Here is a 25,239-nt window from a genome sequence, read left to right as displayed (position 1 = left end):
ACAGATCTGAAAAAAGATTGTACAAAATCAATGCAAAGCTGTCATGGGGACTTTTTATAACTTATTTCATCTTTCAGTAGTATGATTAGAAAAAAGTAGTCTCAGTGATTATGGTCTTGTTTTAAATCATTTAAGAGCATTAACATTGTGTTTGACTTCATCTTTTGATTAATTTATTTATTTACCAGTGTGATTTTGATGTAGAAGAGTGGATTAATGGTATGGATTGCCTCCATCTCTTGCAGGAAGCTGTGGAGAGCAGATATGTTAGGTGTCCCCTCCAGGCATTCCTTGGTGGGTGTCAAGAGGAGAGCTCCCAGGCTTCCTCCACCCAATGCAAGGGAAGACACCAGGTCCTTCCTGGCTGTGGAAGCAGGTCAGCCAGTGGTGGAAAGAGCAGATTTATTGCCCTGCTGAAAACTACTGCAATCAGGTGCAGGGCTGTCTGACATGGACTCTAAATATCCCTGATCCTATGATTACCTACCCTTTAGATCCCCTTTCTTCCCCTTTTTTCCATCTCCTTTTTTTCCCCTTTACCAGCCTCATTCCCTCTCAAACCAACCACCTCTGATTACTTTTTCTCCATTGGTCCCAGTTTTGCTACATCCCTACCCAAATTTGGTATTTCTGATACTGTTTCTTAAATAATCTCAGATTTGTATAGAATCACCTCGGTGCTGTCGGCCCTTGCAAGATTGTGCTTCACAAAAGGTCCCCAATACAGTCTTTCAGTTATTGTGAGAAATGGCCAGATCTCACAGAATTTCCCCATAACCATCTGTGACATCCAGCCATCCCTTATGGCACAATTCATAAGTTTTTGTCACCTTCTCACATCTTTACTGTGAGGGTGACCGAGCGCTGGCGCAGGTTGCCCAGGGAAGTTGTGGAGTCTCCATCCCTGGAGATATCCAAAAGCCATCTGGACATGGTCCTGGGCAACCAGCTCTAGGTGGCCCTGCTTGAGCAGGGGGGTTGGACCAGGTGACCTCCAGAGGTCCCTTCCAACCTGAACCGGTCTGTGATTGTGTGAACCTGTCGTCATCAGAACATGTCTTATCCCCTTCCTACAGAGCACGTTCCAAGTGCTGCCCAGCTACATGGGCTCTTGGATTCTTTTGTCGCGTTCTGTGAGAGATACCTTCTGGCAGTGTCATTGCAAGACTGGGTGTTTGTACTAGTTGCATGCTAGGTTTTCCATTTTCTAAAAGCAATACAAAGTAATTACTGGATATTATTTTAATGAATAAATACAAGTCATGACTTAGAAATCTGTAATGCTCCCTATATACATTTCACTGGATAAAATGCAGTCACCACAACATATTAATCATCAGTAACAGTAATGAGATTATACAAACGCCTAGAGTTTGTTTTGCTTTGTGATGTTCAATGTTTACCAGCCAAATTACATTCATCCTTTAAGTTCTGAAATATGTTTAAATAGGCTGTGAACTATTTTGATCTCTGAATCTCTCTTGCTAGTGCAAATAATCTGTTACAAGATCTAAAGAGCACACAGATTTGTGCTAAGAAGTATTTACAGAGGAAATATATATATACACACACACACATATATATATAAACCCACACATATATATATAAACCCAATTCCCTGTCTCTCCAAACCTTCATCACTCAAATGTGTGCAAAAAGTTATGACAATGTTAGATTGAAAAGATCTCAGCTTGAGAACATAGATTGCAGCATTTTACACCCCCAGATGTGAGTGATTACTTGATTTAGAAAGCAATCACAAGTCAGGTTCAAAGGACCATGCTAGCTGCTCCTTTATCATTTAGCAAAGGGTACACATATATAGAAAAATTCTCTGATTCTTGAAATTTCAGATAACCCAGTAACAAATCTTTAAGCAGTTTGATGAAATGTGTCATTACTATTTGACATAACTCTTTTCAGACAAGAAATTCAGAAAACTCTTTAACATCCACTGTTGCTGATTTGCTTTCTTAGTTTAATTATTTAAAAAGCTGCTATTAATATAAATATTATATATAAATATGGGGGTGCCTTCAGGAGATGAGGTTAAAATCTGGTCCTCTACACATAAAATGTCACACCTTTGCAAGCCTACCTTTGCAGTTAGGCATGGTATTACCACATTTTACTTTTTACTTAAAAACCCCTTTGTTCTCTGTTGTATATCTGCTAGACTATGAGCAGCTGTGTTATGCTTTTGGATATGCCTGTACTCCCAGCTCAGGGCTAAGCAGGAACTGCTTTTCTCAGTGAGTTAAGCCTGTTCTTAATTTTGTGACCACTTTGTGACACTGCAGGCCATTACCAGCAGTTGAATTATGTGTCACTTGGAAAGTCAATTATTTTCATTTTTTCTCCTGAAAGGTAAAAATGATGGAAGTATGGAGTCAATATAATCAGGTGTTTCTTGGATGCCAGATGTCAGATACTTTCTTGGGGTTACTGATGACTTTCTGACCCACTGTCAATGACAATGAATGATACTATATGGAGAAGAAAAAGACTCCTTTTCTCAATGTAGGTAGGTTCTGTAAAGATGGTTTTCGGCCTTGTGGAGAATACCAGAGTAAGACTTAATTTAAGTTCTTGAGCTGTAGTTAGTCCTTCCCCCCACCTTTGTACAATGGTGGGCATCACCCTTGCTGAAGAGTCATCTGCCTCACTTGGCTCTTGACTTAGAGTCTATCTCAGTTTATCCTGCTTGTGAACAGGTTCTAATTTCAGGTGCACTGGGGACGTTCCCAGCATATGCTGTGGCTGAGATAGCACCTTTAAGAAGGTCTCTGGTTAACATTCAGAAGAGGAAATGCAGAAGCATTGCCAGCATTTAATCATCATATCTCTCAGCTGTCGAAGGACTGCAGGACCACAGAATGATCTGGGTTTCTCTTCTAACAGTTGTTAGAAGTTGATTTTTTTTGTCCGTCAGTTGTTTTTTTTTCCCCTGGTTGTCTTACATTTAGTCTTCATAGTATGTAGGTGGCAAGTGAAGGGTACTCTTACGTTTGCTTCCCGTGTATATAAGAGATTGGGCTTTCTTCTTTCTGGCACTTGCAAAAGAAGCATTGTCATCCCCTGTTAAGGAGAGGTAGGAAGCGATACTTTCCTTCAGGCCATAGCTGAGACAAGAATCATCCATTGCTGCCAGGGTGCTTTCAGTATCTTCAGTCACCTCCAGCCTTTAAAAGAACAAAATTTTGTTACCATTTCAGCTACTTGAACTGAGCCTATTAGTATAATATTAACAGCTGTTAAACCAAATTATGTTAATTTTGTTGTATAAAAAATTTCCTGTCTCATAAATCACCAAACATTTCTATCACTTAGTGATTTTCCAAAATAATCAGTACAACAGTAGTATCTAAATATTTTTCGGCATCTAAAAAGGAAATAACGTCTATCTACTTTCTCTCTTTCTTCTTAATCTGTAGGAAAAATGGCCTCGATACTGCACAAAATTTTCTTGCATCTGTAAGCAAATGAATATGCTTTGTGAAGGAAGGGTAGTGGAGGGAAATTTACACTTCAAAAACAAGAGGTCCTTTTGTTTCTGAAGGTGGTTGTTTCACCAGCTTCTGAAACCTGACCTACTTTCTCTAGTTGCAGTCATGATATTAGAAATCTCATGAGCCTTGAGTTGGGCTGTGTATTGAGAGAGACACAGCAGGAAAGATTTATGCTGGGATAATGTGTTCATTGCACCTGTGCTGCTTCATGGATGGCCACCATGTGAACAAGGGGAAGCCATTTCTGACTACCAGGGCTCACCTGTAAGCCATTGCACGTTAGTGTGCCATTGGTGGTGGATCTGGCTAGGCTTTATGGCCTGGCTCTTACTCCTGCCCCCTTGGTGGAAAGGACTCTTGAGTCCTAAAGGGACTGCATATGTGGCCTGACTCTTAGCTGCATAGGAGAAATGATTTAATGTTAACTATACTTTCCTTCAAAGTTAGACCAAGATTATCAGTTAGAGAGCTGGACATCCAGTTTTCATGGGTTAACCTGCTGTCAGCAGCTTTGAAGATTGTCTAATCTTTAAAACTGGTCTCAGGAGAAGGAAATGGCTGTTTCTTCTGTGTTGTAAGTACAAGTATATACAAGGCTGGAAAAAAAAACCTTGTTGTTTCTGGCAGCCTGTGTTGTATGTGGTACCTGTGAATATTTCTCCAGTTGAAGTTTTTATTCCGCATCACCACAGGAGGAACTTGATTTGTTGCGCTGTTGTTGTTAGTGCACTGGGTAAGACAAGGTGTTGTAAGGACACAGCAGAGACCATCAGCAACTTCTGAACAGGGAAATGAATACACAGACAGTTAATCTTTGCTCACTGTTATCTTCACTGTTTTCCTTCCCTGGTGCATGCTCAAATAAACAGTTTTGGACACAGTAGTATTAGTCACTAAATTGTGTGTTCTCAGCAAGGACACTGTAACTTAGGTTAAAGGCTTAACTTTCTCCTTTCCTCATACCTTTGCCTTTTAATTTATCATGGGTTATATTTCCCGCAGTACAAGTGAGGAACTGAGACACAGAAAGATAAAGTGACTTGCCCAAAGTCTAGAAGGAAGTTTGTGACACAGCAGGGACTTAAACCCAGGTTTCCTGAGTCCTCAGTGAGTTCTGCTTTTGCCTCCCATTGTCTCAGCCATGCAAACAGAGCATAAAATAGATGCAAGATGGAACCACTCAAATGATTGGATTGTATGTGCACCTATTCTGCTGTGGAACATGACTATGGAATGAATCAAGGTTCACATGTTACTTTCATCTATGTTTCTTCTCTCTGTCCTCTTCTCCTTGCTCCCCTAGGAACATTGCATATGTTGTTCTGCCCAAGTAGAGAACATCGTGGCTGAACGCTAGTGTTTTACATCTCTGAGCCTTATTTCAGGGTGAGATTGTGTATCACCTCATGGTGGGGGAAGGAGGAGAGCTAAATCTCACTATGTCTCCTCTTACACCTATAACTCAAGTAAAAATGTTAATTGTTATAAGTTTTGGGTTCTGCCCCACCCCGAATTTTGGGCTTCGATTATTTGCTTCTTTCTAAATGGAGAAAGGTGTCAGCTAACTAAAATGTAAGGAAGAAAAAAAAGAGAGAGAAAAAAAAAAAAAGAAATTCCTGTCCAAATTCTCACTCCTCTGTTTATATCACTGGACTTGAAAGTTTCTTTTGTATGTTTTGAATGTGAATATGGCTTTTCCCCCCAGTTTATCAGAGTACTCTTTGGCCAACACGCTTTTTCATTTACCTATGAAATATGCAGGTATGGTAGCTTTACACTTTTAAAATTACAGAGTACCCATTACTAATTAAAGCACAGAAACTATTGTTCTCTTGTAATTTTTATGCAATTGACTTATTGCAATCTTCCTTCCTCATTTTAAAATGTTCTCATTTTAATGCATGGTAACTGCAACCGCTTAATTGTGTTGCTTGTCAAGTTATCTCTCTGACACAGGTTAAATTGCCATAAACCTGGAAAACTATCATTGAAACAGGTGTCATCCACTGGACTGATATTAGTAAAAATGGCAGCTGAATACAGATTTGAGCTAACAGCTTGAGCCCCTTGAGATAACTTCTGCTGATAAAATCCAGCCATACCCTTCTAAAGTAATAGGGAAGAAACTAACAACATTTCTGGGAATTTTCTGCTGCAGATAAGGTTGTGTGATGTAGTGGTTCCTGAGAGAAACGTGATTGCAGAACCTGGTCTCGCATGTCCTGATGCTATCTGTCTGTCTATACGGTAAATAAATAAATGGCAGACATGTCCATGCCAGTAAACAAAGTGAGCCAGGAGTTGAACTCTGTCCCTGAGATCCAGAACCATGACTTGCATCTGTACAGCTCAACATTTTTGTACACCCAAACTTTGACTTTAGCTGTGCTCTGAGAGGGGCTGGGCATCCCTGGCCTGTGCTAACCTCCAAACTGTATTTGAAAGCTGTCTAGGGAAGTGCTAGACACTAGTGTTTGGACCAAATAGTGTTAGGGACGGCTCTATTGACATGGCCATACAATATCATATACCAATACGGGCAGAGCCTATCTGTCTTTATTTAGCTGAGTTCTTGGGTTGATTTCAGTTGTACTGTTAAGGGTAGCATATTTGTATTTAGGATCAAAAATAAAGTAAAAGACATAAACCAAAAGTTTTTCTGTTCCTTGTTCTGTGGCAGCAGTTGCAAGTCTCGGACATAGGCAAAATTTCTTGTTCTGGAACTTTGATAGATAGTTTTACAGTTGCCAGTGGAAAATATGTTTATTCTGCAGTTCTTTTTACCTGAGTAGTGATTCACAAGGTCTTCAAGGCACTGAAATGTTTGCCGTGGAGAGATGTAATACCAGTTATTTGGAAGGCGGAAGATCCTGTAATGTTTCACTTGCCTGTGCCGCACCGACAAGGAATATAACCCTGAAGAAAGAGGAGAACTAATTACCCCAAAGTAGGGCCCTAATTCTGGACGGATAGCAGTGACCACAACCAGAGTACCTGTAAGATGTGGTGCCATGATCCAAAAGGTCCCAGAAAGATCTGAAAAAAGCTGAGTGGCCATCCTAATTTCTACTTATGTAGTATACTTTATATATATACTTAAGTATAACAAAGGGAATAAAGGGCCCAACATCAGGGGCTGAAATTTTGATTGAATGTAAATTTCTGGTGTGTTTTTCCTTTATTTTTGCTAGTATGGGATTTTTTAAAATGGTGTAAAGGAAATAGGCCTTTACAGAAGTTGTTTGCCTTCCTCTGAAGAGGGGGACCAGACTTACGTGCTGGTACGCTGCTTTAGTCAGCTCCCAATAATGCAGTAGCTGATACTTGATAATGCAGTCCTGGCAGGAGATGACAGCTTGGATTTTCCTGTTTCTTTGTTTAAAACTGTTGTGCAGCGTTTAGTTGGTAAGGACTGAATGTTGATCCTAAATTTCTTTGAATTTAGTATAGGTATCATGAAACTAATTAGCTTGTGGTATGCAAGAGGTCAGAGTAGATGATTTATTATTCCCTTCTAACTGTAGTATCATGCATGACATTAGAATGCGTTCTGGTGCTTCAGGAAAAGGGAGGATATCACATTGCACAATGGGAGATGTGTTCCCATGGAAGAGAATAAAAGTATAAAGTGCATACAGTACAATTCCCATGTAGCAACAGAATTGCTATGAAAGAAAACAAAATTGAAGGCATGGCATTTTTTAAAAGTAAATAAAAGAACCACCTGTTTATATAGGAAATGCACTTATCAGCCACCTCCACTGCTTGGTGTGTATTTTACAGCTTCTTTAGGCAATCTTTTGTGGACCAAGGCAAAGCTGTGACTTTTCCTCCATTTGAAAGGTCCCACTGCCTAATAAGCTTTGCATGCGACCAAAGTAAATAATAGTGTTTAAACAACTGTGTCTTGTTTGTGCTGATGCCTGTGGAACTTTCCATGGCCATCGCTAACCCTGTTTCCAGTACTGCTTTGTAACGTAGGTGACTGGTGAAGACTGGCATGCTGCACTGGGTGCCTTTGCCTTCCCATTACATACATTTTCTGGTTTCAGACTGATCCATATGAAGCAGGATAGGGAGTGAATTAAAAAGCTGTAAAACTGTTAATGCCTGAGATCAAGAGGGAAAAAATTGTATTTTCTCACCTTTCCTAGTTTCACTCTCTCTGATCATGAAGGAGCCAACCTTGGTGTTGGGTAGCTGTAGAAGTTCCTCTGCTTTTTCTCTTCCCAGCCCTTCAAATAACCAGCTGTGAAGCAGGAAAAAAACAAATTCTGAAATTTGGACACCAGTGAAACAGAGAGCAGCATGTGGCCGTGAAAGGGCAGCATTAGCCAGGAAAAGTGACTGCAAAAATAACACTGCCTTTCTGTAGCTATTCTCTCAACTATGTCCAGGCATATTTCCCAAATTTATGAAGAAAACCTTGCTGTCTTTGAGTTCCATTAACTTTTGTGAGACTAAGAGAAGAGTGAATAAGTTTTGGACTTATTAGGAAAAAACTTTTTGAGCTGCCTTGATCTGAATTGTTGGGGACGTATCCATGTGATATATTGATGGCATATCTGTGGCATTAGTTAAATCCCTCTTTTTCATTTAAACCACTTCTGTTAACCCCAAATTGTATTTTATTGTATCGTAAATAAGCCCAAAATAAAATGCAATTATTCTGTTTATGCTAGGGAACAGTCTAGCCATTTAAGTTAATTGGCTTTGTGGATAAGGGAAAGTGGAATTAGTCCTACTGGTTTTCAGCATAGCTTGGTGCACTGCTGTAACTGTAGGAGTTACTAGCACTTTATTTTAAAGTTGTTCTTGTGTGTTTGATCCAGTCTGCTATTGGCAAAATGGTCTTGGGGAAGCTTCAGACAGTAGCTTTCATTACCATATCTGTGCCCTGTCTTTGGGAAAGCATCTCTATTTCAGGAGGATATAAAAGCATATTCAAATTTAAGCACTTGCATAAATCACAGTGAAGTTCACAGTTCATATGCTTAAAATTAAACAGGTATTAAGACTTTTGCCAGAAAAGTTTTAAGTATGTGCTTTAATGTTTTTTTCCTGACTGGTGTCTAGGGCAACAAGAAAGCTCTGAACCTTCCTTAGCTCTTGCAGTGTGAGAGTTTACATTCTTGAATAACTTAGTCTTTTTATTTGTTCTTTTTGGTCTGTTTTTCATGAGCAACTCTAGCTTAAATTTTACTCTTTGTAAATGTTAAAAATCCTTTCTAAATAGGGTGTCTTTGTTGATGTTTTAAAATCAGAGATCAGTCCATGCAACTTATATGATATTTGAGGGGTTTTTGACCCTTTCCAGCATTTAAAACTAGGATTTTCCCTTTAATACAATTTTTTTTTCATATAATAAACTTAGATGTGGATTTGATGTTCTCAGATTTCAAAGGAACTATTTTAGACTGTCAATAAATAAAATTTCTGTCTGTCTAGTCACTGTTGTCATTGTTTTGATTATGACACTGAATAACTAATCAGGGCAGTGTATGTAGAAACATAGTGTTGAAAGGCTATAGGAAATGCATTTACTTACCCGTGGTAAACCTTTGCTACATATTTTCCTGGAATATAGTTTTCTCGACCTGTTGTAAGGGAATGGACTCTCCACCAGCCTCCTTCACTGTGTGAAAGCAAGAGAAGGGATATTTTCAGATGTACTTTCAGAGCTTGTCCTCATTTTTGAAATTAGTTAAGACATACAGATTAGCCTGTAACCTTCTGTCTGTGCTCCTGAATCTACATATTCAGAAAGAGACCCAAGTTTGTTTCATTTACGGTAGTTCCACTTCTAAACCTACATCAGGATTAAATTTGGATGCAGAAATAAGCTACATTTGTTCCATTTAAGTTACGTAAGTAATAAAATATTTTTCTGTAGTTAAAAGAAGAAGGGTAAATACTCAGTGGTTAAGCCATGCTGTGCTCTGCCTTCCCACAGCGAGACTTGTACTGGTATCCAAGACGTTCAGTTTATGGCTGAGTATGCTGTGTCTGGACAGTCCTGTAGTTACTCCTGTAACATCAGGGTGGAGATACTCAGCAAATGGACCCTGTCTGCCTGGGAACAGGTTTTCAGTCTAACAGAACCTGGTTCATGGTTTGCTCTTTTACTTTTCTTCAATGAGTTGCTGACCACACTCCAATAAAAAAGACCTCATAGCTGAAACTAGTTGACTAGACATATGTTTTTTCACTGATATATCTTAGGTTCTTGCTGTGATACTGAATGCTGGCTTTGGCTTTTGAATCCCTTAGGAAGGGCAGGGTAACAAGAATTTTCACAGGGATGCTGCGGAGCTTTAGTGATTAGCGCCAGGACGCTGATGATTGATGGGTTCTCTCCACCTTTTCCTTTAAGAGTTTGAATCCAAATAATAGTGTGTCTTGTGTTTGAATGCTGGTTTTGTGGAGGTTCACATAAATGCTCCCAAATAACGCCCGGACTTCAGACCAGAGTCTCAGTGTATGTCGAAACAGCTGAGTTGAAAACACTTAGGTTAAACCTCCTGAGTTATAGCTGCTGGGACCATGGTCCAGAATGTGTATGTTGAGGGGGAAAAAGGAAGTGTCTATTGCTTAGAGCTGGAAATTTCAGGGCCCCACAAGTGTTGTTTGTGGGTTTCCAGCTGACTTGAAATTGTCTATGAGAAGTTTAGGTTATTTTGGTTTTTCCCCCCACAACTCTCCCAGACAGAACCAAGAATTGCAATAACAAAAAACCTGAGAGACTCAGCATCTCCCTCCCTCCAAACTGTAATATTACTGACCCTGAAAAGTCCCTATGATGATTAAAAGTCCCAAAGCAGCACATGTGTCCTGGAGCAGGAGCCACAGAAATTATGTAGATAATTTCTACATCTGGTTTGACTACTGCAGCTAAATGCAGTTGCTCATCTGGTAATGAAAGGTGCCTGACAAGCATGGAGAGCGGGAAACTGTGCCAGTGGTGCTTATCTAATCCTGCCAACCCAGAGCAGTCACAAATATCTGTAAGGAGTTGTATTTTCTATGGGGGTTCCATATATCATGTTCCTGGCAGGATTGGTGGGGCTGATTGCCACTACACGTAATTGCTTTGGTAGAAGGCTGAAAAGCTGCCGTTATAAAAGCAGTACGTGCTGCCTGCTTATGCTGGCTTCTCTGTGGTGACTCCTCATTGCTCGTGCTCTGGTCATGCCTGCCATTCTCTTCTCTTCCACTGCATTTTGCTGCTTTGAATGACTTGAGAAAAAGATTATACCTACAGCTTATGTGCAGCAAGAGTCTGCAGGCAAATGGTTCCTATTAACATCAGCACATACCCCAGTAGGGAAGAACAGGTCCTTCATTAGGACACTATGCTTTGCATAGAGCATTGGAGTGTCTCGTCTTCTGTGAACAAGCTGATTCAAAACAGGAAGAGGAAGGTTCCCATCAAGGCTTGCTTTGGCTTTTATTTACTGTTAGGAAAAGCTCTTGGTCACTGTACAACAGACAAACATGATAAAAACTGCTGCTACAGAAGCCTAGTTCTTTTAGAAGGTGTTCGTCCAGTAGATCAAACTATGCAGCACATGTATGCATATGATATGCCACACACATAATTCCCATTGATACGGACATATGTAGTTATGTGGTGTTGTGAGGGCTCGTAGCTGAATGAAAGCTGGGAGTGAGGCTTTAAGCTGGAATTTCCACGCTAAAGCAATTGTTGTACCATGTCGTGTATGTTACGCAAACTGCAGCAAGGTTTAAACAGTTAGAATTTACCAGAGAAGAATTCCCCTGGTTTAGGGAAGCTCTCCATCAGCAGAAAATTCATCTAGTGGTATTGTCTGAGCCTTGTGACCTCTAGGTTCAGGGAGGCAGGGAAAGCACTTTGTCAGCAGAACATAACTGCAGCCATTCTGGGTCAGACCAAAGGTCCATGTAGCCCCGTATCTTGATGCTGACAAAGGCCATTGTAGGTCACGGTGGCCTGGAGAAGAGTCTGAGAATTCATCAATCATCTGTGATACTTCTCTTGTGTACTTCTGTCCTATCATCTGTCATACTTCCCTTGAGTACTTCTGCCCTCCAACCATTTGACGCTCTGACTTCTTCAGGTAGAGAATTTTTTGTATGAATTTAGAAATCCTCAGAGGATTTCTCTGCTATGATGTGTCTGGTCTCCCCTTGAATCCATCTGCTCCACCAGCTGCAAAAATGAAATCTTTAATTTCTGTTTAAGCAGTGCAAACAGTGGCTGTGGGGCTGAGTAACTTCTAGAAGGTCACTGTGTGCCGATACAAGCTGTGCATAAAAGAATATTAGGGCTGCTGTCTTCCATTTTTCAAGAAGTGTGCTCACTCGTGTTTGTGGCAATTTTTGCACTGTGCTTAAGGTTAGTCTGAACTAGTGCTTTTAAGCCTACTTCCTTCTGGGGCTCATAAATTTTCAGAGTGGAACTGGCTGGGAAATATTTGACCTTTTTTTTCCCCCCACTAAGAAAATGCAGACTCAAAAAATTTAAGAAGAAAAAAAGCTATTTTTTAATTTTATTTTTGTTAGTGTTGCCTTAACTCTAGGGTGAAATTCTAAGACATAATCATAAAGGAGTTGTTAGATAAAAGGGTGAGAGAGAAAATGAGATACACATTTGACATAGAGAAATTCAGAATAATTTTCTTTCTCTATATGATTCAAACTATTTTTGCTCTTACTCTGTTTTCCACTAACATGGGGGGGATACTTTCTTAAAATAATTTTTCAAAGCAGAATTCTGTTTTGAGTCCTACTTTAGAATAGAGTCTGAATCCAGCTTCAGAAAACATGTCAGAGGAATCCAAGGATCAAAGAACAATCTGAAATCCCAAATCCTTAAACTGTAGGGAAATTTGCACCATGGCTATGCATCCTTCCTTGCAAATTCTGAACTCAGTTCATTTTGCTGAACTGCATCCAGTTTGGGCCAGGTGCATAAAACAGAGCTTTGCATCAATTGTAACAAAACCTAATTTAAAAAAAAAAATGGATCAACTTACTCTGATAGCACACGTAGTTTTTCCCCTACATGAAATATAGGTTGGCTTATGTCTGCTGAAGGATAGTCATAGAGGACAGCAAGGAAATCACTCTCCTGACCTGTTAAAGAAGAAACAAAATGTCACTTAAAACCAAGTTAGAGTTTTGAAGCAGAAATGGATTTTTCATTGTGTGTGTTATATTTTACATAGTAGGTCAAATGGGGAAAAAATCTCACTCTGAAATGTCACTTGATAAACATAAAGAGCTAAAGATGAGCCTATAACTTTATAAGAAGAATGTGAAGATATTAGAAATTAAAAAAAGTCATTTGGTTAATTGTAAGCAACTAAATTTAGACCGCTTTTTCTAGTAATTACCATATTTAAAGGACATATTCAGTTTGAAACTAGCAAAATTAGTAAGTATTTATAGTATCAGGAAGTAACCCGGTTTGATCAATGCCACTGTCTCTAAATGCCTCCAGCTACAATTTTGAGCCAAGCTGATGCATTACATTTAAGGAAAGGAAGATTCATGTTGAATTGTTCTATCATTTAACACCCCTGATAGTGATAGACACCTTTTCAAAGGTATAAAATTAGTTTAGATCAAGGGCAATGAGAGCGTGGCCATTATTGCCCATTTCCCACCACTTCTTAAAATTAACTTGATGAACAGCCAGAGCAGTTTGTTGTCCCTACCTTGAGTGGAAACTGTAGTAGACGTAGCACACGATGCCCTTATCTTCAATTAAAGAAGAGAGGCAACATGGGTGTTTATAATTAAATCATTGTACATTTGCAGAACTAAGGTCAGTAAAGAGATAAGAAGACCTTTTACGTCAGTTGGGATGACTCTGGGCCTTGCAGCACTGTGTAGGACACGTGCTGAGTCTCCTGGGTTTCTGAAGGATGGAGGAGGCACTTTGCACAAGACTGGGACTATCAAATGTTCAAGAGCTCCTCATCCAGCAGGAATCTGTGGTGCCCAGTAAATGCTGACAGGTGGGAGATTCAGAAATGTGTCATGCTGGGTGTTTTGAGCTCTTTGGCAGAAGTCCTGGCAGCAGAGATCATGCAATACGCTGCCTGCATTTCTCCTGGAAGTGGGTCCCTTCCCTCTGCATGTCGCAGTACTCTCCACCAGCACACGGAGAGACAAAGCTTTCCCTCTGCCTCCAGCAGGGTCAGTGCCCCGCTCCTTAGTCATATCATCTAGCAGTACATTTGCAGAGGTGGTCTGATCTCCATACTTGCCCACTCTGTGCAGCTCAACATGTGCAAAAATGGGAATGAATTCAGGGGAGAGGAGAAAGAAATTACCCAGAGAGTTAGACACGCTTCTGTATCTTGTTAGATTTTCTCACTTAATATAGATTCCTCATCAACTTGTCTTTAAGGAAGACGGTTTTTTAGGGAAACCTAGAAACAGCATCCTGAATGAATGCTGAGGGTGGCTCTGTGTTTTCAGCCTCTGTGTCCCAGGGCCTTACAGATAACTCACAGTGATAACGATGAAAGGCTGAAAGAAACACGCAAGTCTGCAGAAAAGAAATATTTTCAAGAGGAGGGATTTTACACTGGTTATCCTTACAGCAGTGATAATGAGAATATAAGTGGTAAGGAAAATATCCCATATCTGTGGTTTAAAGGAAATAAAAAGCAGTGTTTTCTCAGTTGATTTTGAGTAGCTGTTTGTTGCTATGTTATAGGGACTTGTGTTATGCAAAGTAGTGGGTCATTTTACCTTAATACTCAAACTGACTGTAAACATTTTTAGTCTTGCTAGCCTTTGCCCATTGAAGGAGCCCCATGATACAGTTAGTGAGTATCCTTATGGACGCATAGATGTGTAGAGTCTGGAATAGACATTGATTAGTGTTTAGTATTAGTATTGCCATGGTTTTCTTAGTTGATTAGTGTCACTGAATTAAACAGAACTAGTCCAGTACCTTTGTATTAATCAGCCAACTGCCGTGATTAGTCTACTGTAACTTATTATATGATTAGTTCAACTATACTGAAGAAATTCTGTGCTAAGAATGCCTTTGATTGCTTCCCTGTTCTGCACTAAAACTTGAGAGACACCTTCTCTGTCTATGAAACTGCTTAGTACCTGAAGGCTAACAAGACCTAAGTATTCATGCTGAGTCTTTTTCAACAAAGCAAAATCTTTACCCAGGATTACAAGAAATATATGCCAGAAAGTACATTGTAAGAATTGCAGCATGAGGATAAAGTGCCGACGCTTAATTTCTCATTGCAGATTGTTAGACAGCAGTTCTACATGGAATGTCTTTTTTTTTTAGCTTAATGACAATGCTTTTAGCAATGTTTTTTTTTTAAAACTTATGCTGTTTATTTATAAATGTTTTGTTTCCATAGTGAAAGGGTGGAAAACAAGGTTTTTTTCTGCTCTCCTTCCTTGCGTACCGGTGGTTTGCATTTCGTTATGCACTGTGGGGTATGTGACTTTTTCTCTACTCTAGCGAGATCTGTGTTACTTTGCTTACACTTTCATCTTTATATTCGTTTTTGTTTCAATTTTGCACATTAATTTGTAGTCCTGAAAAGGAAGGAATTAATCATAGTGTTGGCTGCTACATCCATGCAAATGTTACCACTTAAACTACATGTACTTACATTAGAGTGAAAGTAAATGGGTTTTGTATTACCCCTTTCAATTAACCTTTCAACTCTCTTACTACACACAAGGCCTCATTTTAATTGGTATTTAAATCAAACCTCACTGGGTTTTTTGGTCATGTAAAATACCCCACCGCACTCTGCAACATTTCACAGAACCCATACTAGCTCCTTTCAAACACAAAAGCCTCGAAACAGGGACTAAACAAATTACACTGTTTCTCCACACCTAAGTTTCACAGTGATCTAATAGATTTGATCTGATGGGCTCCCCACACTTTTAAGTTGTGAAAGAAAAAAGAAGATTTGCCTGAGTTTTTCTAACGCAAACTCTCCTCCACAGTGCTAGTGTAGGTTACATCTGCAATGGAACAACTCAAAAGTTAGAGTGGAAAGATCGAAGCACAGTCATTTCCACTGAATCAGGTGTTAATTCTGGGGGTTTTTTTTAGGAGTAGGAAATGAATATGAAATACATGCTAGGTTTAGATGTCTGCATCCCTGGATGTCTTGCAAAGTGTGAGACTGAATATTGCATGCTTCAAATTATTCATTTTGAATGGACTATGAAGCACTATTAGAGAGAAGGGAGAGTGTAGGCAGAGCAACCAGATCCAGCTCATCGCCTTCAAAAAACGCTGTGCTGTGCATGAGCGTGGTCCCTGTCTGGAGTGGGAATGAGCTGCTCAGAGCTCAGCTGCCTGCATCATCCCAGCTTTACTGTCCAGCAGAAATGCTATGATTTATGGCATGGTGTATACTGGAGAGGGTAAAGGAGAGCACTCGTGTGTGTCTGGGAGGCTGTCTGCGCAGCAGCCGTAAGGTGTGGCTGCAGAGTCGCACTGGTGTACCCAAATTAGATCTAAACCAGCCAGCTTGGGAACTGAGAGTTACACAGGTGCAGCTCAGTAAGGATTAACCCTTGATTCAGGGTCCCAAGGGAGGAAAGAGAAGGGGGTGGGCTCACAACCCCTCATGACCCCTTGTTGCTGTAGCTACTGTGTTATCAGTACCTAGGTTATGCCAGGGATGCCCATAAAGCGTGCTTTCAGATGGAGTGCAGTCATATTTGGAGCCCAAATGTCTCCTTGGGAAATGCAGCTTGTGCACTGTTCCCTTTCTCAGGACCAACACTGATGCACTGGAGGTGAGGAAAGCACAAGGTTTTGCTTTCAGTGCAGCTCTCAGGCAGCACGAGGGGTTTATAGGGGTCTGATGAACAAATTCACGCTGCAGATCAAGCCTGCAAACTCCAATTATCTGTTTTATTCCCCCTTCTTATTGGATATTCTTTCCTTTCCTTCTTTCTTTCTTTCCCTTCTGTTTCAGTCCTTCATTTTATTCAGTCTCACTGAAATGAGCCAGTGTAAAACCTGCTTTTCCTAATAACTATTTAGACTGTTGTAAGTTCGTGGATTGGATCCTCCACCTCACTTAAATCAAAGGTGGCTGTTCATGGCCTGGGGGAAGTCTGTATTTGGTGATGTGATTTGGAGTTTGGTCTGCTCAGGAAGACAAATAGATACAAACTCACTGGATTAACCCCAATATATGCTTTTAGTACGAAGTTCCTTTTCAAAAGTCTGTTTTCATTGGATTTGGATGACAGTACTGTTTGTATTCCCAACTTTAATTAGCAACATCTACGCCATTATGAAAGATGCTGGTCTGATCCAGACTAAGAGTTAGATCCAAAGAGCTATGCAGGCTATCAAATCATAGAATCATAGAAAAGTTTGGGTTGGAAGGGACCTCTAAAGGCCATCTAGTCCAACCTCCCCTGCCGTGGGCAGGGACATCTTCAACTAGATCAGGTTGCTCAGAGCCCCGTCCAACCTGACCTGGAATGTTTCCAGGGATGGGGCATCCACCACCTCTCGGGGCAACCTGGGCCAGTGCTTCACCACCCTCAGCGGAAAAAATGTCTTCCTTATATCTAGTCTCAATCTACCCCCCTTTAGTTTAAAGCCATTTCCCCTTGTCCTGTTGCAACAGGCCCTGCTAAAAAGTTTGCCGCCATCTTTTTTAGAAGCCCCCTTTTAGTATTGAAAGACTGCAGTAAGGTCTCCCCAAAGCCTTCTCTTCTCCAGGCTGAACAACCCTACTTCTCTCACCCTTTCCTCATAGGAAAGGTGTTCCATCACTTTAATCATTTTTGTGGTAAAAAGCTGCCTTTGAGTGCTTAAACATAGGTATCCAGTGCAATTTCAGCTGTGTGAGTGTCTGAGCCATCCCTACAGCCTTGGCAGATGCCACTGCAGCTATGGGAGACTTGTTCTTTCCCCAAGTGGCAGCAGAAGGTCAGGCAGGATCTGACAAAGCACGTTTCTACATGTGCTAGACATGTAGGAGAGTGCAAATAGATCAAGCCCTGAATTCCTAAATGGGTAATTTCCCCTTGCAATCACTGTGCTATCAATGTTTCCTGAGTTATCTTTTAGGGTTATGTTCTATTTACGTCACTGGTAGGGATGCAGTTGTCTTAAGCCCTGCTAAATCCTGACTTTTAGCATGTGCAGGACCAATACAAACTTGGTCACAGCTATGGCAACGACCCCTCAACTCCCCTGCTCGTCAGCAAGGTCCTGCTCTGAGTGCGTGTATGTCTCTGTTTTGATGGTTATAGTATTCATGACAGCAGTTGTTGGGCATACCAACATAAGGCACTCTTCTTCACAAAAAAAAAAAATAGTTAGTTCATGTTATGGGCTTCTGAGTAGCCATTAACAGTATTTGGTCTCTGCTTTGTTAGGACCTAGGGCTACATGGCTGCCTGTATCAGATAGTTCTTGGCCATGCAAAAAGCAGGGCTGGGTTTCTTTCCAGCACTAATGAAACCAGGCTGATTCCCTATCCTTATAATAATGAGCAGCACAGCTGGACCATCTTTCATGAAAAACCCCAAAATTTTGATTAATGCCTTCCCCCTCTAAAAAAAGAAAAAACAAACCAAGACCAAAACCCAAAGCAAAAAAACAAAATTGTTTTCTTTTCCTCACCTTTGGGGAGTGATTTATTGCAGCTCTTGTACCAGCTGTCTGTCGAATTGTGGCATGAGAGCTGAGGCTGTACTGACTCTTCATCTACTTACTTGCAGTTTGGGAGTAGCAGGTCACTGAATCCCTCTTGCTTTCCCCCTCAGATGCCTGACCTCTACAAGCCTATGGGGGGGGAGCTTTGTAACCTGATTTTTTCACGTGTGGATGCACAGGCAGATGTGTTAGATCTCCCTTTGGCAGCTTGGCCTGTGAAATGTGTATTTCTGTATAACCTTTATTGATAAACCTAGTGACAAGTTGGCTGCGTGCTACTTTTAATGCAACTGTCTGACAGTGGACTTCAGGTTCAGTACAAGCATAACATCATTAAGGTTTTTAACCTTAAATGAAGCAAAACCAAATTTCAAGAACAAATTTGTATAAAATATCACACACAAGTATGTCAAAATACAGTATTTCTGGTTTCTGAAGTAGTGCTTCAGTGCTTTCTAAATTGGAAGGAAGGTCTTTCAAGGAGCACCAGCAAATAATAGTTTTGACATTTGGGTTTTTTAATTAAAGTACTTCTTGGAAAACGAGCTAGAACGTACCTAAAAATAAGCACTGCCTAGAGGATGCCCTCCTTCGCCCACAGCAGTCATGCACTTGCCTACTTTTACTACGTCAGGTGGATGAAGGAAGACACATGGAAGAATGTGTCATAGATTTTGAACATTTTTTTTCTCTTGAAAGAAAATAAATGAGTGCTTACCCATTTGGCTCGACACATGTGTTTCTTCGGAGGCTCTCGGCGTTTTCACAGTATTTCCCATTGCGCTCTCTAATTCCGTCAAAGTTCTTCAGAACTAAATCAAAGGAGACACTGAAATTAAACATCAGAATAACACCTGCTGTGCCAACAGATGAGAAATGACCTAGTTTGGGTGTCTCCAATTTTATACAGTTTTGCTTTTGAGAACTCTTGTGTCAAATTCATGTGAGAGTTTTACATACTTGCTAAACTCTCACCACTTTGGTGCTTTTATCAGGGGAATAGCAGAAAACCACAGCTAGGGAAGTTGCCCAGAAGAACGCAATGTAGTAAAAGTTTCCATTACCAGCACCTCAGCACAATAGGAAGTCACAGTAAAGCCGTGCCCGTACAGTCATTTCATATACAAAATGTTCTTCTCAGCATTTGGAGCTCTGAAGCTACAAAGAAATTAATTAGATTGACGTATCTGGTTTTCAGCGCTGTGTGTATATTATGTCGCTTTATTGCCGAACACTAAGAACATTGTTTGGTGTTTTTTTTTCTGATGAAGTTGTGCTCGCAGCAAATGTAGGCAGTGTTGTTTTTCCTCTTTTTTCTTTCTTTTTTCTTTTTTTTTTTAAAGTAACGCCTTGCCTCAAATTGTTTGATCTCAAAACACTCCTCCTGCATAAAGCCAGAGGTGCAAATTCTTCAGATACTTGTCTTAAAAAGTCTTGGTGGATGTACAAGAAACAGTATCAGACAACCGTGGAACTAAATATTGTGAGAGGGACAGTTCCTTCTCATGGCTTTACTGCACCCATCCTAATTCTCCCTGACAGAGGACAGAGAGAAAAACCCTTTGGATGTGGAAGCTGTCTCATGCTATGGTATATTTTCAGAGGCAGAGTAGAATAAGTTATATTTTTGAAATTGTTCATTAAAGCAAAATAACTCAACACCGCTAGCTGATAGGTAATTATTTTTTAAAAATATATTTCTGTTAGTTGCCCTGTGAAAATGATAACGGGAGCTCTAGCAGCATCATGTGAGTATTCTGCATCTTTCAGTCTTTTCTAGCTTAAATATTTCAAAGATGATTACTGCATTTGGTGTGCTGCTCTTTACTTACAACAGGCTAGAGCCTGACGGTGTTAGCTGGAGAGGTGTCTAACTTGAGAAGCAGTACTGCTGAAATTAATGAGACTTTATTACTAATTGTCTTTTGGAATAAGCTTGGCAGAATTGAGTATATTGCTTAATACCATAAATTTTTGATGTCTTACAGTGAGTTCAGGAAGGCACCCTACAGAATAAAATGCCATTCAAAAGAAAGAGAATTTGTCTCTTATCAAATGCGGGTAGATCAGTGCTAAAACAGATGGTAATGCACAGTTTGACTCTACCTCATCTGATTTTTGAGCTTCTTAGTGCTTGTTCCCAAAGGCTCTTTGCTAGAAGCCTCCGTTTCACCGGCCAAATGGCACGTTACCCTTTCACTGCCTGCACTCAGGAACTAGCTTGTGGCACATCTGTAGGATGCAGCTGTGTCAGTGTCTTTCTGACAAGTGTCTGAAATCTGCTTTCACAAGAACAAAAAACTGTTTCATTGCCTGATATAAGAAGTCTAGAAGCTGAATTAAAAAGTAGCCTTAAATTTAAATAAACTATTTGGGTATTCATGTTTGAATAAAAGGGTCTCTCTTGATAGACAACACAAAATCATTCTCCATTTAAATGCACCTAAGTTTCTAAGACTGAAATTAGAATTCATTTTGGCAGGCACTGTCTACTTGCAAGATTATAATTTCCTGAACTAACTATGAATATTTTTTCACAAGACCCAATTTTAATTTCTTCAAATTTCCTGGGCATGGCAATAGAGAGCTCAACAGGGCTGAAAAAGTCAGCCAAAGAAGTGGGATAAATACCTGGACAGATAACCTCTGCTGAGCTCTGTGCTGTAGTAGCTGCATTTTTGCAGTACTTGAAAAGGGCAGTTGAAATCTGGCTAAGTGTATGGTAAGTAAGCTGCAGTTACCAAAAACTTTGTGCAATTCCAAATAGGTGCCAAGCATGGCAGCTTAAATATCTTATGCCCATCTATAATTTTAACACATGCAATTGTTAGATGAGAATAGTACTTGAATTTTGTGTCACAAAAGTATGGAAAAATAAAAATAATAGAGTCCTACCTCTATGTACCCCTTTATTCTGGGTCTTGGTATTTGAGGGCCAGGAGAGCAAGTCATCCTACTAGCGATCAGGCTCGTGACAGAGTGCTTTCAAAGGCTTTTTTCCTACTCTTAAGATACAGTGGATACAATTTTCAGGTGTGCCTGAGTCACTTTGGAAAGTGATACGTAGCATTTGTACATGATGGAAAGACTCCTGAAAACTTTACCTCACACTTACAAACTTTCTAAAAGCACGGCACATTCGAACAAGGCACCTTCATTTTTCTAGATGGTATTTAGGGGTCTAAACTGTAAATGTTGCTTTAAAAATACCTGAAGTGTTTCTGAAGGTTTGCTTATATTAATTTGTAATTAAACCACTTGTGGTCTAGTCCAGACAGATTAAGGACCGGAAAACAGGCATGTGCCTACTTTGTATTTTTTGCAGAGCACATCCAAAACTGGCCTGGCTCACTTCTGCCATACAAATCGTCGTTCTTCTCAAAGCACCTCTGAAGTCAACAGAACAGAACGTGCAGCTCAGCGCTGCTACTTTAGATGTGGAAGAATCTGACTTATGGAAAATACAAATGTTATAAAGTACTTACAGTAAGAGTGAAGAGCAATGACGTTTTGGACTTTGATGTCACTAGTGTGACAGTTTGCTGTGTCTCATTACCTTTTCCATCCTGTTTTACTGTCACTAATTACCATTGGTGGCAGCATAAAGTCTTGACAGGGACAGAGAGTTCAAGATGTTCTCTAGACTCATGGCAGAAGTGTTCAATAAAAATAAGCAAATGGAAAGCTGTGACCACTGCTCTTGATTCACTTATCCAAAATGATTAAAAGGAAAATGACAGATATCAGACTAGGTTTTACCACCAAGGCCACTTGTCGCTATGCATTTGGGCAGAGTAAAGGTTCCTATAGTCCAGTCAAAGGTGGTGGAGTGAATGTCCTGAGGTATGGCTCAACTCTCAGACATTTGAAAATCAGATGGAAATGGAAGAAATTGGAAGTTTTGTTTGAAACGGGGTGGGGGGAGGCAAAAGATTGTTTCTACTTGCTCGCTGGCAATGGCGTGTCATTGTTTTTAGAGTAACAGTGTATGAATTAGTATTCTAAGTATTTCTAAAACAACAGTGCACATGACTCTCAAGTGCGTGATAGAACTTAATGGCTTAAGTAGCTTGTGCTTGCATCGAGTATTGGCAGCGCAATACAAATCCACTGTATTGCTATACGATAAACTGTATGGTGGTTTTCTGAAATTTTGAGATACTCTGCAAAAATAGACTTACAGGAAACTGTAGAGCATCTTGTGGCTGAGCCGATTTTCTATCATGTAAGTCAATAGTGGAACAATAACAGTTTTATAGATGATATTCTTTTGAAATGGCGAATCTGCTCCAGGCACAGCATCTCACTTAAATTTGGTGACAGAGTTTGGGATACGAGTAGACATGGCATCCCTCTGTCGTAGAAGCAGATAGTTATGCCAGATCCAAAGACAATCATTCACTGAGGGTGATTTGGGAAAAATTAAGGGGAGGTGATAGACTCTAAGCTCACCTTGTCTTAGCAACCTAAAGCCCTGCATGGAGGAGTGCAGCTGCTGTTCAGCTTGGAGGAACCGCTGTGATGCTGGGCTGCAAACCAAACTACCTGCAGGTGTAAGGGTGGCTTTCCCTGCTCACAGACCACCTCCTCAGGCTTGTGTGGAAATTAGATTTTAACCATTAAGATTGTATTTGCAGTCTTCCAAGCTTTGGCCCTTCCTCCCCTCCCCTTTCCACTTGTGCACGTGCTGTTTAACGATCGCTGGTTGCTGCAGCCATAGTAGTTTGCCAACACGCATCTAGTGGGGTTTAGTGATCTTTACTGCTTTATTTTTGCTGCCAAAAGGAATGTGAGGAAAAATCTACAGCCCCAGCCCTGCTTCGTGTCCTATTTATCAGTGGCAGAACTCTCAGCAGATATGAACTCTTCACCTGTCAAGACTGGAATCTCACTGACCTACATCGTGGGTCCCAAAAACCTGTGGTGCAATTTACACCTTCCGTTCCTGCATGCAGCACATGTAGCAATAATTTCCTCTCACAGAATCTGTCCTCTGAGAAAATGCACTTCTGGAGCAGTTAAATAGGACGGCACATAGGAAAGTCCATCTCTTTGTAAGAACTTTTTCAAAGTTATATTTAAAATGATCGAGAATTAGTAAATATAAAGAAACAAAAATAATGAGAGATAAGAAGGCAAAATAAGCACCTGAGTAAAGCCCCTCTGCAAGGAATACTGCAGACTAGTAAAATTAGGACATTCATCGTTCCTGAGATGCTCTACCCTATTTTATTTTTGTTACCTGATATTCACATCTATACCGCCAAGGTCTTAGAATTTAATTCTCAATAAGGTTCACAGGTAATATCTGAATCCCATTTATCTTGACAATTAATTCACCAGCATCCTGTTATTTTTCATGTGGGAAAAAAAGCAGTTTAGATTTCAGAAGCTGAATATTTTTTGGTGAATTTCCTTTAATTTGTCGTGAATCAAAATGAGCATCCTTTCAGCTTTTAGGCACTTGTACCTTTGCACTTAGAAAGAACAATGTAATGCTGTAATCAAGGTAATTCACAGAAACATGCAACTATGAAAAAAGACAGAAATACCACATTATGCAAACTTCTAACACTTTGAATAAAAAGCCCACTAATCTGTGACATTTCTCATATTTTGGGTTATAGTGAGCTGCAGTTTACTTCAGCATAAAGTCCTATGCATCTAGCTTACTGTGAGCTTTCAGTAGAAATACTCCTTGTCCCTTCTATCTTAAGTACCACTCCTTATGAAAAGGATCAAGACAGGCTTTTCTATTACTACCTTTGGTGGTACTTGAAATCCATGGTCTGAATACTGTCATTGGTAATGAAATAGAACTCCCTTTTATATAAATAAAATTGAAAAAGTTGTTCCCGTATGCAGATAATCTAAAATGTATCAAAGTAATGATTACCTTTAAAAGCTAGGCATGATATTCCAGGTTGAAGTATTTCTCAAAAAAGCCGTAGTCATAATACTGCTCTCATGCTGCCAGCAAGGTTTAGCTGATCAAGTCGAGGAGCAGCCGGTCGAATGAGTGTGCTGTGAAGTTCACGCTGTCATGTAGAGCAGCATTTGCCAAACAGGCCACATACTTCCTCTCTGAGAAATAAGGAAGGCTCAAAGTGTTTGCAACCGATGAGGTTCCTGTTGCAAGTCACTACTCAAGACACTTTTTATCTATGGGCTGAGGAAAACAGGGAGCTTTTCAACATATTGCATCAGGGCTGGTTTGAGCAGATATAAAAAATGAGAAAAATAACGTGTTTTACTTTACTTACACAGAAAGAGTTTCTCTTTCTCCTTTTTTTTTCCTTCCAAATTTATTTGTCCAGTAATGTTCAGTCCCCAACTCTTTTGTTTTATGTAGTTTTGCTATTTTTTTCCAGACTGACAGGAGGAGGCACAAAACTTTGTTTTCTACTCTTATTGAGACTGGATGGGAATGCAAGGTTTGCTTTATTCTTTACTCTGCACTCCAAAACACCTCTATTGGCAAATAATTGAAGCTCAATACCAGCAATGAAAGAATATGGAGTGAAAGCCTGTCTATGAAGCACATTTTCACTTCAGTTGTACAAAGTGCAGAAGCAGGAGCCCCAGGACCTCTCATCTCAGTGTCTGAGATGGGGAAAACAAGATACTAGCCTGTTAAATAACCTGACTAAAGTCCCTCAGGTATATAGTACTGCAGATATGAATACAGAAGTCAAAGGGACTCACTAAGGTTTGCCCTTTGCTTTTACGATCAAGATGTGATCTGAAAAGCTCATATACCTAATTTTGTATAGTAAAATTAAAACAAACAAACAAACAAAACAAACCACCAGAAAACCCAGCAAACCCAAGTAGAGTTCCTACTTCACACCGGAGTAGCTCTGAGTACATGTTCATTGTAATGCCAATCTGTTTGATGATGAAAACTAAAAGTTGACAAGTGTGGGAGCTGTTGTGTAAGCGTTATTGGAACCAGGAGACAGTGATCAAATTCCCAAAGCTGTGCCAAAATTTGGACCTATGGTAATTACAGGGGAATATCCTTTCTCTTTGATGGGCTGTGCTAGCAGTCCT

The 25,239-nt window shown here is 40.1% G+C and overlaps 2 protein-coding genes across 2 annotated transcripts in view; one reads left to right on the top strand and one right to left on the bottom strand.

Annotated features, from left to right (window-relative positions):
• Nucleotides 1–25,239, top strand: part of TG (thyroglobulin) — a 165,800-nt gene that overhangs the window by 102,098 nt on the left and 38,463 nt on the right. The gene's annotated exons all lie outside the window — the stretch shown is intronic.
• On the bottom strand, nucleotides 1,236–24,166 carry SLA (Src like adaptor). Its single transcript, XM_076329063.1, has 8 exons — nucleotides 24,083–24,166; nucleotides 18,905–18,998; nucleotides 12,527–12,626; nucleotides 9,058–9,144; nucleotides 7,655–7,758; nucleotides 6,294–6,425; nucleotides 4,156–4,288; nucleotides 1,236–3,182 (listed from the first exon to the last, which is right to left on the bottom strand). The coding sequence occupies exons 2-8, from the start codon at nucleotides 18,963–18,965 to the stop codon at nucleotides 2,963–2,965; spliced, it is 837 nt and encodes a 278-aa protein (XP_076185178.1). The 5' UTR covers nucleotides 18,966–18,998; nucleotides 24,083–24,166; the 3' UTR covers nucleotides 1,236–2,962.

This window comes from Aptenodytes patagonicus, chromosome 2 (assembly GCF_965638725.1).
Source record: "Aptenodytes patagonicus chromosome 2, bAptPat1.pri.cur, whole genome shotgun sequence".
Taxonomy (NCBI): Eukaryota; Metazoa; Chordata; class Aves; order Sphenisciformes; family Spheniscidae; genus Aptenodytes; species Aptenodytes patagonicus.
Note: the sequence above shows the minus strand (reverse complement) of the source record. Positions and strands in the feature narration are given on the sequence as shown.

Excerpts from the sequence above, each read along its gene's own strand:
- SLA (XM_076329063.1), bottom strand. The coding sequence starts at position 18,965 with ATGGGAAATACTGTGAAAACGCCGAGAGCCTCCGAAGAAACACATGTG. Across the intron at positions 7,759-9,057 it reads GTAGCAAAGGTTTACCACGG|CTGGTTATTTGAAGGGCTGG; the intron begins GTAAGTAAATGC and ends CCTGCTTCACAG. Across the intron at positions 4,289-6,293 it reads CCTTGTGAATCACTACTCAG|AAGTTGCTGATGGTCTCTGC; the intron begins GTAAAAAGAACT and ends TTCCCTGTTCAG.